The sequence below is a fragment of the Strigops habroptila genome, chromosome 9 (genome assembly GCF_004027225.2).
Source record: "Strigops habroptila isolate Jane chromosome 9, bStrHab1.2.pri, whole genome shotgun sequence".
Lineage (NCBI taxonomy): Eukaryota > Metazoa > Chordata > Aves > Psittaciformes > Psittacidae > Strigops > Strigops habroptila.
In genome coordinates this window covers 28,035,581-28,048,623 of record NC_044285.2, presented here as the reverse complement: position 1 = coordinate 28,048,623, position 13,043 = coordinate 28,035,581, and the positions used below count along the sequence as shown (strand labels likewise).

At 50.8% G+C, this 13,043-nt stretch overlaps 1 protein-coding gene across 1 annotated transcript in view; it reads left to right on the top strand.

Annotated features, from left to right (window-relative positions):
- The window catches only part of FAM155B (family with sequence similarity 155 member B), a 29,248-nt gene extending 16,953 nt beyond the window's left edge, over window positions 1-12,295 (top strand). Inside the window, exons 2-4 of the mRNA XM_030497989.1 lie at window positions 3,879-4,050; window positions 4,608-5,257; window positions 11,363-12,295. Of these exons, the coding sequence (XP_030353849.1) occupies window positions 3,879-4,050; window positions 4,608-5,017 (582 nt within the window). The 3' untranslated portion in view covers window positions 5,018-5,257; window positions 11,363-12,295. The remainder of the gene's footprint in view (window positions 1-3,878; window positions 4,051-4,607; window positions 5,258-11,362) is intronic.
- Window positions 12,296-13,043: the final 748 nt, after the last annotated feature.

The following is a 13,043-nucleotide window of genomic DNA, read 5'->3' as shown; positions in this document are numbered from 1 at the left end:
GTCCTGGTGGGCACCCCAACTGTCGCAAGCACTGCGTGCTCTGCAAAGGTGTTGCATCCCAAGGATGCTGCTCCATTCCTGCTGCATCCCTCGGTGCTCCTCACATTTAGTTGGGGTGCATCAACAGGCGGTGCCGGTGCTTACAAAATACTAGCAGCAAGTAGGTCAGTGTTGAAACGGCCAAATTACTTTAAAAAATGAGTACATTATTTTGTGCAGAAAGACTGTGGAAAAGTGATTTGATGAGGGGTGTTATCCTGGTACTGACAGGAGGCGGTGGGAGAAGTGCAGGCAGTGAGGAACTCAGTTTGGCACAGAAGTGCCTGTGAAAAGGCTGTCTCTCTGACTGCTGCTTTCAGGTATCACTGGGAGTGTGAACAGGCAGGTAGCTTAATTAGCTGGCTGTTGGGAACCCAGTTCATTTTGTTTCTTTTTAATGCCTTTTATGATGGGGTGTTTGGGCACACCTGCAAAATTCGCATGCAGATAGATAGCCTGTCTTCCTCGTCCTCGCATATAAATTGGGTGTCTGAAGTTGGCTCTTTTCCTGCTTGTGCTTTCTTGGAATCATCTAGCCAGTCCTCTGAGCTAAACATGCAGGAAGAGGGCACCAAAATGGAGTTGAGGTCACTTCTATTTACTTGGCCAGGCTGGAGATCAGCCAAAAGCAAAAACAGAATGAAAGAAATGCTGATTGCAACCAAACTCACTTCCTGAGTGAGCTTTCACCATTGATCTAAACAGAGAATAAATTTCTTCCTGTCCTAAATTCTTGCACGTCCTTACTATCAGCAGGAGAAGGCAGGTTGCGTAGGGTAAGCTCAGAGACATTGAAAGCTGTTGAAAAGCCAAAGCCATGAGGCTGGAGCATCCCACGGAGTTTGCTTCTTGCCTGCAACACTGATCTTTGCAGACATGCGATGAGTGGGTGCTGGTGTCTCTTAGAGATCTGCCTGTACCCCAGTGGAGTGGGGCAGCTGCCAGCCCCATTGCTCCAGCAAGCCTTTGCTGTATTTTTGGACAGATCTGGGCAGTTTTATGGTGCACAGCTGTGGGAATGCCTTCTGCAACACCCAGAGGACCCACAGCCTGGCGAGGCGAGGGCTGGCTGGGACCAGGGCAGCCGCATGGCTCCGGCGCTTCCCTCTGGGCAGGAAGGTGCTCTGGCAAGGAAAGGGAAAAGGGAAGACAGCAGGGAAATCGCAGTATTCTGGGTGAGAGCACCTCCTCTGCCTTCTCTAGTGGCTGAGGTATCGCCAGCTCCTGGCAGCCTTTCACTCAGTATTTTCATTGAATTAATGGAATTTCATTAAACTTGTCTGAGCCCCCAGCCCTCTGCCAGCCTTCCCTGATAAGAGGCAATAGAAACATTTTAGGGGGAAAACATGCAGATGCACACAGAGCCTGCTTGTGCAAGCTGCATTTCCTCAGGAGAGTGGGATGAGCCCAAGCTCCTTCCTACCAAGCTCTCGGGAGTGTCCTGTGCCGGTTGCTCCTTCCGCCTGTGGGGCCAAACAGCGGGTTGCTGCAGCCCAAAGCTGGAGCTGGGGCAGTTCAGGTGGCAGCCAGAGTCCTCTGCCAGGGAACTGGCTGTAGCATCCCTCCTCAGCAGGCTGTATGGGTCCCCAGGTAAGAGCTGTGAACGTGAGCAGGGTCTGGGAAGCAGCGTGGGGGAGAATCAGGAATGATTGAAGGGCTGGGAGGGAGACTCACAGGAAATGACAGGGTAAATCAGTTGAGCTTGCCGAAGTTATGACTAAATGGGGAGCGTGATACATCTGCAAATATTAGAAATGTGTAAACAGAGAGGAAGGAGAGTGATGGTTTATGGAATGATTGAAGGGAATGAACTTTTGGATGGGAAAATGTAGGTCAAGTATGACGGAAGTCTTGTAGGCAGCGAGATAAGTGCTTTCAGCGGTAAAACAACCTCCTCGGGAAACGCGAGGAAGTCCCATTGATGGGATGTTTAGCGCAAAGCCAGATGAGGGCCTGGAAAATGGGCTGAGCTAGAGGGATGCACTTGGTGTGTCCCGTGTGGTGCTTCCACCTGCACCCTCTCCAGGTTTCTCATAAGGTACCCTTTAGGTATGGGAAGGCTTTAGGTATTGGGTCTTTCTGTTTCCTCCTCACTGCCCCACTCTCCCCTGGCTCCTGACACTGTCCCTGAGGAGGCTGGTGGGGAGGACATGCATTGGTGGGGGCTGTTGCATCTCTGGGGCACGGGCTATGTTTGTCCTGCCTGTTTCCCCATCTCCCCTCCTCCTCCTTGGTCCTGGGGGACTCATCTTGGGCAGATGCAGAACTTGAAGCTCCCCTTCCCGGTTGTATCCTGACCTTCTGATTGCCAAGTCGGTCTCTTCTCTGAAGCTGTTCCAATTTGTCTAAGTAATTAACATCCAACGGGCCACAGACTAAAAGCAGGCCCGCTGCTGAATTTCCCACCTCCCAGCTGAAAGCCCTGACCACAGGGCTATTGACTGCTCTGAAATGCTTGCTCCATGCATTGTGTCCTGGTCCCAATTAAACTTCTTGTGATGAAAGTTTCACCAAAACTAACATGCTTCCATGAAAATTCCGGTTTTCATGATCTGGCATTTTCCAAGGAGAAAAAAAAAAAGGAACTAAAATAACTTGCCAAGAATTTCCCAACCAGCTTTAATCCTGAGACACTACCATCGTCCAAACAAATGATGATAAGGATCTATGGAAAACATGGGGAAACAAAGAAGCGATGTTTTTAAAGCCTCCAGAAAATAAAAATGCAGCTGGAAGGAGGAGCATGGGGTTTTCTTCAAGCACGTTGAGGAGGAATATTCATTCCCTTTGAATCACGGGGAGTCCTTTCTAGTTGGTTTCAAAGGAAGTTGGATGTGGTCATTAGCACAGCCTTGACTCTGTCACTAGTGCCTAGATATATTCATAGATGAGCTGGAAGCGCCACGGAGGGTGCTGCTCTTCCCAGCGGTGTCACGGGTTTCTTGCAGCCTGAGGAATGACAGCTCACCATGAGCAATGGGAGATCTCCCTCCCTGTTACAGCAAGCGAAGACAAACAATTTCCACCCATGCCTGATGCTCAGGAGATAAGGGGGGATGCGAGAGATACAGCCTTAACCAAAGCCATCTGGGCTGTGCCCTGCTGGCTGCAATGGGCACGAGCACACAGAGGGTGGAAGGGAAGAGCTGGTTGGTGCATCTTGGTCAGCTGCAGATGAAAACCACTTCCTCTGCCCTGCTCGAGTGGTGGTGGACCTGGCAGCCTGGAGAGGCAGGGTTTGTGGCACAGCCTTGCAGCTGCAGGTGAACCCCCAGGTTGCTTTTGCTTCTAGAAGTGTTGCCAAGCACAGCTCCAAGCAGCAGAAAGGTGAGCGGAGCTCATGACGGTGTCTGTACTGCTGTTTGGTCCATTTGAGTATCAAAATACACCTGTAAAATGAAGGAGTTCTGCCCCAAGATCTGCCTGTTTGAGCCAAAAGAAATGTCACAGAGAAAAATTCCAGATTTCCATGAACTGGGACTCTACCCCAGAACCAGGTAGATAGGTGGGGAATGTGGGGAAGGTGTTATTTGGTGGCAAACAGGGATGAGCCTGAGGCTGCAGCAGCTGTATATGCTGTATCTCAGTGGTGCCGCCTGCTTCTGGCCAGCAGCTTTTCCAGCAGGCAGAGACCTTTGGAAATTCCCAATGAAGATCAGCCCATAGTCTGTCTTGCTGTTCCATGTCCCTTATTCAGAGCTGATGGGGACCAAAGTGCTTTAGAGGAGGCATAAATGGTCCCTACCCTGCCCCAGGGGACCGGTGGGGTGTCTTGTGCAACGCTTTGGCTACCCCAGTGTCCGGGGAGGTGACATGTCCCTCTTGGTGGCTTCCCCTAGGCTGTCTACAAGGCCTGGTTGTGCTCCGAGTATTTCAACGTGACCCAACAACAGTGCCGACACCGGATCCCATGCAAGCAATACTGCCTGGAGGTGCAGACCAGGTGCCCGTTTGTGTTACCGGACAATGATGAGCTGATCTATGGAGGTTTGCCTGGCTTCATCTGTACAGGTAAGGAGATCCGGGGAGTGGGGCTGGGCTCCTGCACATCCCAGGGGTCAGGGAAAGATGGGGCAGGGCTGGGTGCTGACAAGTCCCATCGTGCTTGCAAACAATGCACCAGATTTTGAAGGCTTTTTGGGGCAGAGTGGGAGGAGGTACAGTGTGGAGACACATGGAGCTGAAATGTGGCTGTCTGGGGCTGAGGTGTAAGTTGTTAATGGAGACACAGCAGCTGCCCAACAACTTAGTGTGGGAAATGAAAGCCCAACCTCTAATTAAAAGCTAAAGCAAGCATGTAAGGGACTGAAGGTGGTGGGATTAAAGCAGGGCTGGGACATTTAACTGCTACAAGCAGCATCTGAACATGCCCCAGGGCTGTGGTCTCTGCTTGCTGGTCTGTGCAGGTTCACAGCCCCATCGAAGGCCAGGCCGGGAGTCTCTGGGTGTCCCGGTTGTCAGGTTCTGCCTGTCCCGTAGTGCATGGCTGGCAGGCACTGGGGCTGGCTCCCTACACAGCCTCATCCAGTCTCCCACTGACCATCTCTTCCTCTGCTTCCTTCCCACAGGGCTGCTGGAGAACCAGCTGCCTGACGAGGAGGCCAAGTGCTGCGAGGTGCAATGGGACTCCTGCGACCACCCCCCAGACAGCAACGACAACACATCCCCCAAATCCACAACGTCAGAGTCACTCCATTTCCACCGCCACGACCCCCACCTCCATCACCAGCGGCAGAACCACTACCACCTCTACCACCACCACCACCAGTACCACCAGCCCCACTCCCCATCCTTGCTGCCGGTCTCCGCAGGGTCTCGCTTCAGCAGCAGCAGGATCAGACTGTGCGTGCTGGTCCTGATGCTTCTCCACACCATGGTGTCCTTCTCGAGCGTGCACAGCGGCGGCGGGGCGGCCGGCGGAGGGCTCAGCCTGGAGGCCCTGCCTGCCCTGGAGGAGAGCGTGGCACGGGACGAGTGACACGGAGGGGAAAGCTGACCTCCAAGAAGAACGCCAGATCTTTTTCCACGAAGGGGGGCACATGCTATTCCTCCAATGGGAGGCACGGGATTGGGGGTGACGCGCACACACACACCCCTGCACATACCCCCAAGAGCTGCTCGCCGCGGGGCATCCCCGTGATGAAGAGTCTCTAATGCGCACAGGGCTGCGGGACTCGGCTTTGAGAAGGGTTCGGTCAGTAGCAGCCGGCACAGGAAGGTATGGCACAGGGGTGGGGGAGCGGAGGGGAAGGGGTCCCTTCGGATGAGGTGTCCCTGTGGAACTGCCACGCATCTCCCAGCTGCCTGCCGTGAGTGCCTTGGGCACCCGCACCTTACCCGCCAGCGAGATGCCAAGGGTTTGACAGTCAGCTCAGCCCCCGTTTCTTTTCCTCCTTGGTCTGTAAGTCCCCCCATAAGGGCCAGGCAGGCAGGAGGCAGCACCTCTTGCTACAGCCTTGGCCCCCGCTCCTGTCCCAGGGCAAAGCACCAACTCGAGGCAGAACCATCCTTGCGGGGTGCAGCGTCCTCAGCGTGGCGTTCCCCTCGGTGGTGGGATCTGAGGGACAGGAGTGGGATGCTATTACATTACACTGTGGTACTACTCGGGGTTTGTCTCATTACGTCCCCAACCTGCTCCTCCAGCCTTGCCTCTCCCACTCCTCTGTGCAAGGAGGTGGAGAAAGAGGGAGGAGGCACGGAGCAGGAGGGACGTCCCCGGCATTCCCACGTCCCACTTTGCCGAGTGTCCTGATGATTTGGTTTAACTTTTTTTGCTTTCTTTCCTGACTGGAGTAGCTGGTCTCTGAGAGGAGTTAGGGAGATGTGACTCCAGCAGTGCACAGGCTCAGTGAGGGAGTGAGATTGTGCGTGGTTACAATTGGATGCAGGGTGTTGGAGGGCATCCTTCCATGCTTCCCAGCCACACATCATCAACTGGATGGCAAAAGAGCTGGAGAAATTTGACATGTAGGGAGATTCTCCCACACAAAGAAGTGGCACTAATAAAGCCCAGCTGAGGAAGAGAGGTTTTGTGAATACTTCCTATCCATGGATGCCCCCCCCAGACCAGAAGATTTCTAGGAGCCCAGCTGGACTTAGCTGGGCAAGGTGCTGGCTGGTGCAACCTCATTTGGTGCAACCTCATTTGGCTCACTTGTCTTTTTTTCTAACCTGAGCTCAGTGTATCCAGGGATTCAGCCCCAAACAGAAATTAGATCCTGCTTTCCTAGGAAATCCCTAAATTCTCCACTCACCCACCAGCAGCTGTTCCCAGCATGAATACTGCAAAGTGGTTGCATGGCGAATGGCGCTGTGCCTCCAGGCTAGGCACCAGGGACAAGGAAGTTAATTCTGGAGGTGGGCAAGGGGAAGGAGGAGGGTATGTTTTAGCACGAGGTGTCCTGGTTGCAGTGTGGATGTGAACCTGCTCATTGCTTACAGAGGACATGTGATGGTCCCTCTGTTTCTAGGCTGCCTCTTGACGGAGAGCAGAGCTGCAGCGCTGCTGGGAGGCAGGGATGGAGCAGGAGGAATGCCCTGCTGCATCTCAAACCAATCCCAGATCCCTGCGAGGGTCCAAGAAGTCACAGAGTTGAGGGATGTTTTGTGGTTCCTGGTCTGTTGAGGTGGAGCAAAACCAAGCAGAGCCCCATGAGCAAAGATACTTCCTACCTGGCTGGAAGAAGGAAGTACCGGGCATATCATGGGAAGGACAGGTTTCCTGATGTTTCCAGCCCATTTCCAGACCAAAGAGGCTCTGAGAAGCAGCTAAATGTTTGATTTCTGCTTTGACTTGAATCTCAGAGCTTTGGGGTGATGTTTACATGTTATCAGTTGCCTGTTACCAAAGTCCCATGGATACAAAGCCCGTGAACCTGCTGTCTCTTGGTTATCAGGCTGGGAGAGGTTGTGTTCATGGAAGATGCAGAGAGTGTTTCCTGAGCTCCTTGCTGTTGCTGCTCAGTAAAGACAGGATGATTCTCTAGTGCTTGACTATTCCTCACAGCATCCATATATTTTCAGTCTAGTCTACACCAGTCTGAGAATTTGGACACGCAACAGTTCAGCAAATAGGGATCCGACTCCTCCTTTTGCTCTGCTGGTAAGAAATGAGTTGTGTAGCTGCTTTGATGACTAGCAAAAGCATACAGCCAGACCAAGGGAGGGAGCACAGTCCTGTTCCTGCCTCAAGACAGCCGGATCCAGTTTACTCTTAAGGAAATTAGATTTTTCATGTACTGCCAAGAGTTAAGCCAATTCCAGGCGCCTCTCTCAGAGATAGGCTGCATCCAATCCTTGAGCGACTCATCTAGAGAGAGAAGAATAGCCCAGTGTGGTGCGTCAGCAAGTGGCCCTGAGTCACTGGCCCTATTCATTGTCTGCTGGTGTGACACTGAGCAGTGCCCAGCCTGCACGCAGGCGGGCGAGCTCGCTCTGCTGCACTTTGTGTGTGTGTATGAGCCCAGCGCTAAGACTGTTCTTGAGGGGTCTGTGCCCTCCTGCTTGCCCTAAGGCTCTTCTGCGTGCTGGTGAGCAGAGCCACAGACCAGGGTGTTGGTGTCAGTTCAGGCTTGGGAGGTTTCTGGTGGCACTGATGGTTTGTGATGGGTGATGTCCAAAGAGTGGTGGGAGTGAGGTCAAATAGCCCAGGTTATCTCCACGAACTAGGGGAGGCTGGCAAGGTTTTGCTGGAATAACCTGGGAGCTGTGATAATCATACAAAATCACAGAATGGTTTGGGTTGGAAGGGACCGTCAAGATCATCTTGTTCTAAGGAAGGGACGCCTTCCGCTAAATCCATTAGATAAATGTCTTCACCTTCCATAACATCAGCTGATGAGCTTCCCCTCAGGAGGCAGGGAGCTGGCGCTACATCCCACTGAATCTGAAAGCTGAGCCATTTCCAAACTGGGGCCTGTAGTGTGACTGCTGAGGAGGTGTAGTTGTGTCAGCCTCATCAGCGAGGCTCCACAGGGCAGCTCTGCCGTAGCCAGAGGAGATCCACACGTTTCCCAAGCTGCGGCTTCACGGGAGGCGTTCACGTGAGGCCAACGTGCCGGGTCCACGGGCAGGGGGAGCGCGCGGGGTGCGGAGCCGCGCTGGCAGGCGCAGGGCTGGGCTTTTACCTAGTGTGACTGGGAGGAAAGTGCTGAGTCTTCACAGACCGAGGCTTTTGGAAGGAGTTCTTTTATTTAGCGAGTCTGGGCTGCTGTCAATAAGTTTTGTGGTTTTAGGGCACCATATGCTGTATTCAACACTTTGCCAATCTCGTTAAATGAATCCAGACTCGGCTGTTCACAGAACAGGACGGAGCAGCTGGAAGCGGTGTATGTCGCAGTCCATCATTATAAGGCCATCAGATAAAAATCTTCCCTTTGGTCTGACATTACAACCTTAATAATCCTCCATCCATATTAGCTTTCTCTTTGCTATACAAGAGAAAAGTCCAGAAAGGACACGTTAACGTCGTCTCAGTTAACACCACTGGCATTGGTTTTAGTATAACAAGGAGTGAATGTGCCTTGGTTAAGGCAAGAGGGTTTCTCTGCCCGTGCGTTTAGATATGCTTCGACTTGAGCTCCCCCTTTGCCCGGGAGCCCTTTGCAGAGCCACACTTCTGCAGCCACCTTGGAAAACACCAGGTCTAAATGGATTTATCCTACCAGGAATTTAAACCCAAGGTGCTTTGTCCTTTTCATTCAATGATCTTATTTATTCTCCCTAGGGAAGGCACCATGCATTGGGATTAATGTGTAAAATTCAACCTTTCCTTCAGTGGATAAACTTGTCTGCTTGGAGCAGAAGCCCATTGGAAAGCAGTGATTCCTCCCTGCTATCCCTGGCAAGAGGCTTCCTCTGCCCCAAGGGGCGATGCTGTCCCCACAGGGTCTGGGTGCAGGGACAGTGGAGGCAGGGGTGCAGGAGGAGAGATAGTTGGGTCCTGCCTGGCTGGAATGTTAGTCCTGGGATTTGCACTTTAATGTCACTGCCAGTTGTACAAATTAATTAAAAATAACTGAAGAAAAATTGCAAAAAAAGGCCCTGCTTCCTCTGGTGAAGATTAATCATTACTTGAGCCTTTTTCTTATGAAAATACAGATCCATGATAGCCCCAGGCAAAAGATTCCCAGGGAGAGCCCTCACCATTCGTGCTCTGAGTTAGGGAAATCGCTTTGAAAGCATCTGACAACTAAAGCAGAGCATGTTGAGTAACTTGGCAACACTCAGAAAACATCTTGAAATGGTTTTTGTTCAACACATTTTGCTTTGCTTCAATAGGAGATGTCAGGGCAGTTCATTCACTGCCACTCAGGACTGCAGGCAATGCTGGGAGACGGTTTAAAAAAAAAGCCAAAAGAAAATCCCTGATATCTGCTGCTTCTGCAACAGGATCCTCCTCAGTGGTGCCATGGAGCTTCCCATTGCTAAGTGAGCTCTGTAGGTCCCATCTGGCCAGCGCGGTCTCCCTGTGCCACGTTCACAGGGAGGTGAGTGATTTACAGTGCAGAGTGGGGCCTATTGAAGGCTCTGCCTGCAAAAAGTCATGCAGCAGCTTGTGAGGAATTATAATAGGATACCTCCCTGCCACCCCGGAAAGGAATGCCTATAGAAACGGGTAGAGACAAAATCAGGACAGAAACATGCATGGATTCTGCGAAAATCCCTATTAAAATCTATGCAATGTGGCAGACAATTTTGTTCATAGACTTTCCAAGCTGCCCTATGGCTTCCTATCCACAGGGGAATAAATCTCTTAAATTATACTTGAAAGGTTAGGAAGGCAGTGTCTAATGTTTAGGCAGGATGTTAGTAACTGTCTGCTCTAGCCCATCAAACCAAGTCAGCTGTTGAGCATCACGGTGGGGTGACAGAGGTACTTGCATTACAAACCCTGCAATCATCCCTTCTGCCCCTAAAGAAGCCTGCTCACAGCTCCTGGATCACAGCAGCTCAGGCTGAGGGTACACATGTCCAAGCATCATTTAGTTTTATTTCAGGAATGGAGGTTTTCAGCAGCTGGTTTTGGGTGTTCTTGGTCCAGATGGCTCTTTGGGTGTCTGTCCCCCATCCTGTGCCTTGCTGCATGGAGGGGGATAGGGAGAGCCTGCTCTGCTTGTCCTGAGTGCCAGCCCCTGACTCCTCAAAATCCCAGTGGTTTACACCGTTCCTGCAGCTTCAGGCTCCATCTCAAACAACGAAGCCAGCCCGGACCATGCTCCCCATGGCTGAGTTGAAAAGAGCATCCTCCCAAAAATGGGTTTTCCAAAACCAGGGTTCACTGCGTGTGGGAGAGGCCACAGGCATCAGCTCTTCCAGGGCAGGTTCCAAAGGGACCTTCAGTTCTGCCCATCTGGGATGAAGGGAGCAAAGGAGATGTTGTGACTATATGCTAAGGATAAATAATTTTCAAATCAGAATCATAGAAAAGAAAAATAATTCCCTTTAAAAGTTATTGGGGTTTTATCAAAGCTCTCAGCCCCTGCTCGCAGGATGGGGTGTTCATGGGCAGGAGGTGGGATGCACCCATGAACACCATCCCTCCAGTTTCCTTTCCTACACTGCAGATCTGGTACTTTTATTGGAAACAAGGTCAGGCGTGGTTTCCAGGCTCGTTAGTGTTTTACGATGCTCCTTTTTCAGCCCAGGAAGTCAACAGCTTCGCTTGTTGTAAACTGAAACTCAAAAGAAGAGAAGATTAGGTTTGGCTTATGAAATTTGGGGTTGGTTTTACCATTTTTAAATGTATTTGGGAACTGTGCGTGCTTGAGTTGCAAAACAAAAAGCTATTTCAAGCCAGACAGTTATTGGTTTTTTGGGTTTTTTTTATTCTGAAACTTGTCAAAACAAGCTATATTGATAATTATGACCTTTTTTTTTTTTCAAATTGAGAAATGTATCAAGAACAGCCCTTTCCCACAAAACCTTTCATTTTCAAAAAAATAAAATTAAAAAAAAAAAAATCACACTTTTTCTGCTCGCACAGCTGGAATTGGTGGCAGTGGATTCAGAGAGAATAGCAATTTGTAAGGAATTCCAACCAGCTCAACTTAAAATAGCATTCAGCCAATTTCTTGGGGGCAATAGGCTGAGTGGCTCCATGGTGAAAGCAGGCTGGAGAACTGCTGTTCTTACCAGGACGGTTTCAGTCCAGGATAATGCACCTTGGGAGCTGCATGGGCACGTTCCCCCCAGGAACCATTGCTGAGATGCTGCTACCCAGGAGGAAGCATCCTCTCTCCTCTAGGAGCTCAGCCAGTGGCGGGAGCCCCCAGCCATCCTCTAACCAACCTCTATTTTCTTTCCCGAATCCAAACAAATGCAGAATGAATCTTCTAGCCTCCGATACGTTCGGACATCGCACTTCCGGGATGCCTTCAAACCTGGAGATGCTCCCATGTGCTCACGGGAGTTTAAATTTGGAAGAAACTCAACGCGCCGGAATGCCGCGAAGCGGGAAAAGCCGCGGTTCAACGAGAACCGATGTGAGGGAGAGTTCTGAAGAGACCCCCAAAGAAAGTGTCCTTGCCCTCTTGCCCTTCTCCACTCTGAGCGCGGGAGATGCTGCTCCTGGCAGCCGTGGCGAGGTCTCTCTGCCCCTCTGCCACGGGGGGGACCTTGGCGGGGACCAGAGCACCCCCCGCCGGGGCGGCTTTGCCTATAGGGGACCAGGCTGCTCGTGACCGAACCCTTCTCAAGTGCTTGTGACATGTCGGTGGTTACAGAGCTCAGACCTACAAAACAAAAAAGGTCCTTTTACAGTACGTGGTGGCGAGGTGAAAACAAAACAAAAAACAAACCATACTGCTGAAGTCAAAATATTCTTTCTATTCCCCCTGCCCGGTTTCTCTTTCTTTCCAGCTTTCTTCCTCTGCCTCCTGGACCCTCCCTCTCTGTTCCCACCCCCCTTCTGTTTCTCTTTCTCCCCTCTGTCATAAGAAAGTGACTGTGTCCTCGAGGGGACAGTTTTCTTATGCCATTTTATACACTGTGCTTCATGTTTAGAACTTTTTTGCACTAGTTCCTATTACATTTATTTTCCAAAATGGTTTGACAAAAAACAAAAAAAAAAAACCCAAACAAAAACACAAAAACCATGCTATAATTCAGTTGTATTAAAAATATTATCCTACTACTCTCTGTGTTCAATAGTCTCTGTACCTGTAATGCTTTCAGTTCTGTTGTATTTTGGGGCAGAGGTTTTCTCCGCTCCTTGTTTAACCCAGTAAAGAAATAAAATGTTAAGAATTGATGATAACTTCCTGCTCCCTTTCTCTGTGGTTTAACTGGGGCCGTGCAGGTCCCGCTGTGGTGCTCACTGGCTGTGGTGATGTGGCGGCTTGGCTCGGGTGCCAGCTCCCCACCAGAACCTGCCCTTCAAACCCTCTCTGTCTGTCTGTCCCCCGGGTGGTTTTTGCCTGCAAAATCCAATCTCAAACGGAGGACAGAAGAGGCAGAATGGAGGGACAATAACCCTGCCTTACTGAATCTGATTTCGTAACCTTTCTTTATATTCTTTTGTTTCTTGCCTTCACATTTCTTGCCATGGGGCTCACCTCAGAACAATAGGGGCAAAGACTGTCACCAAGAGATTCATCAGAGAATAATGACTAAACCAGGGTATCCAAATTTTGCCCAGCTGAAGTCCACACCCACATATAATCTGGAATTAATTCATCTGGACAACAGATCTCGGCATGCAACAGAGTTAGGACACTCCGCTCCAAATTGAATGCTGCATGCCAGGCTGCAAAAGCCCATGTAATAAAACTCCAAAGTTACACTTTGGCCATTCTTACCCCAAGCTGAAAACTCACAGTTTGGAAAGAAGATGAGGAAAAGAAAGCACAAAAAAGGGGTGAATTTGGATGGAGATAGAAGTAATTTTTTTAAAGAGCAGATTGGTGCAGAGGGCAAATGCAAGGAGAGGCACCGGCTCTGCTGTAAAACCAGGAGAGTGGTGGGTGCAGGAGGGGTGAGCACGGCTGGGGAGTGGGTGCCTGGTA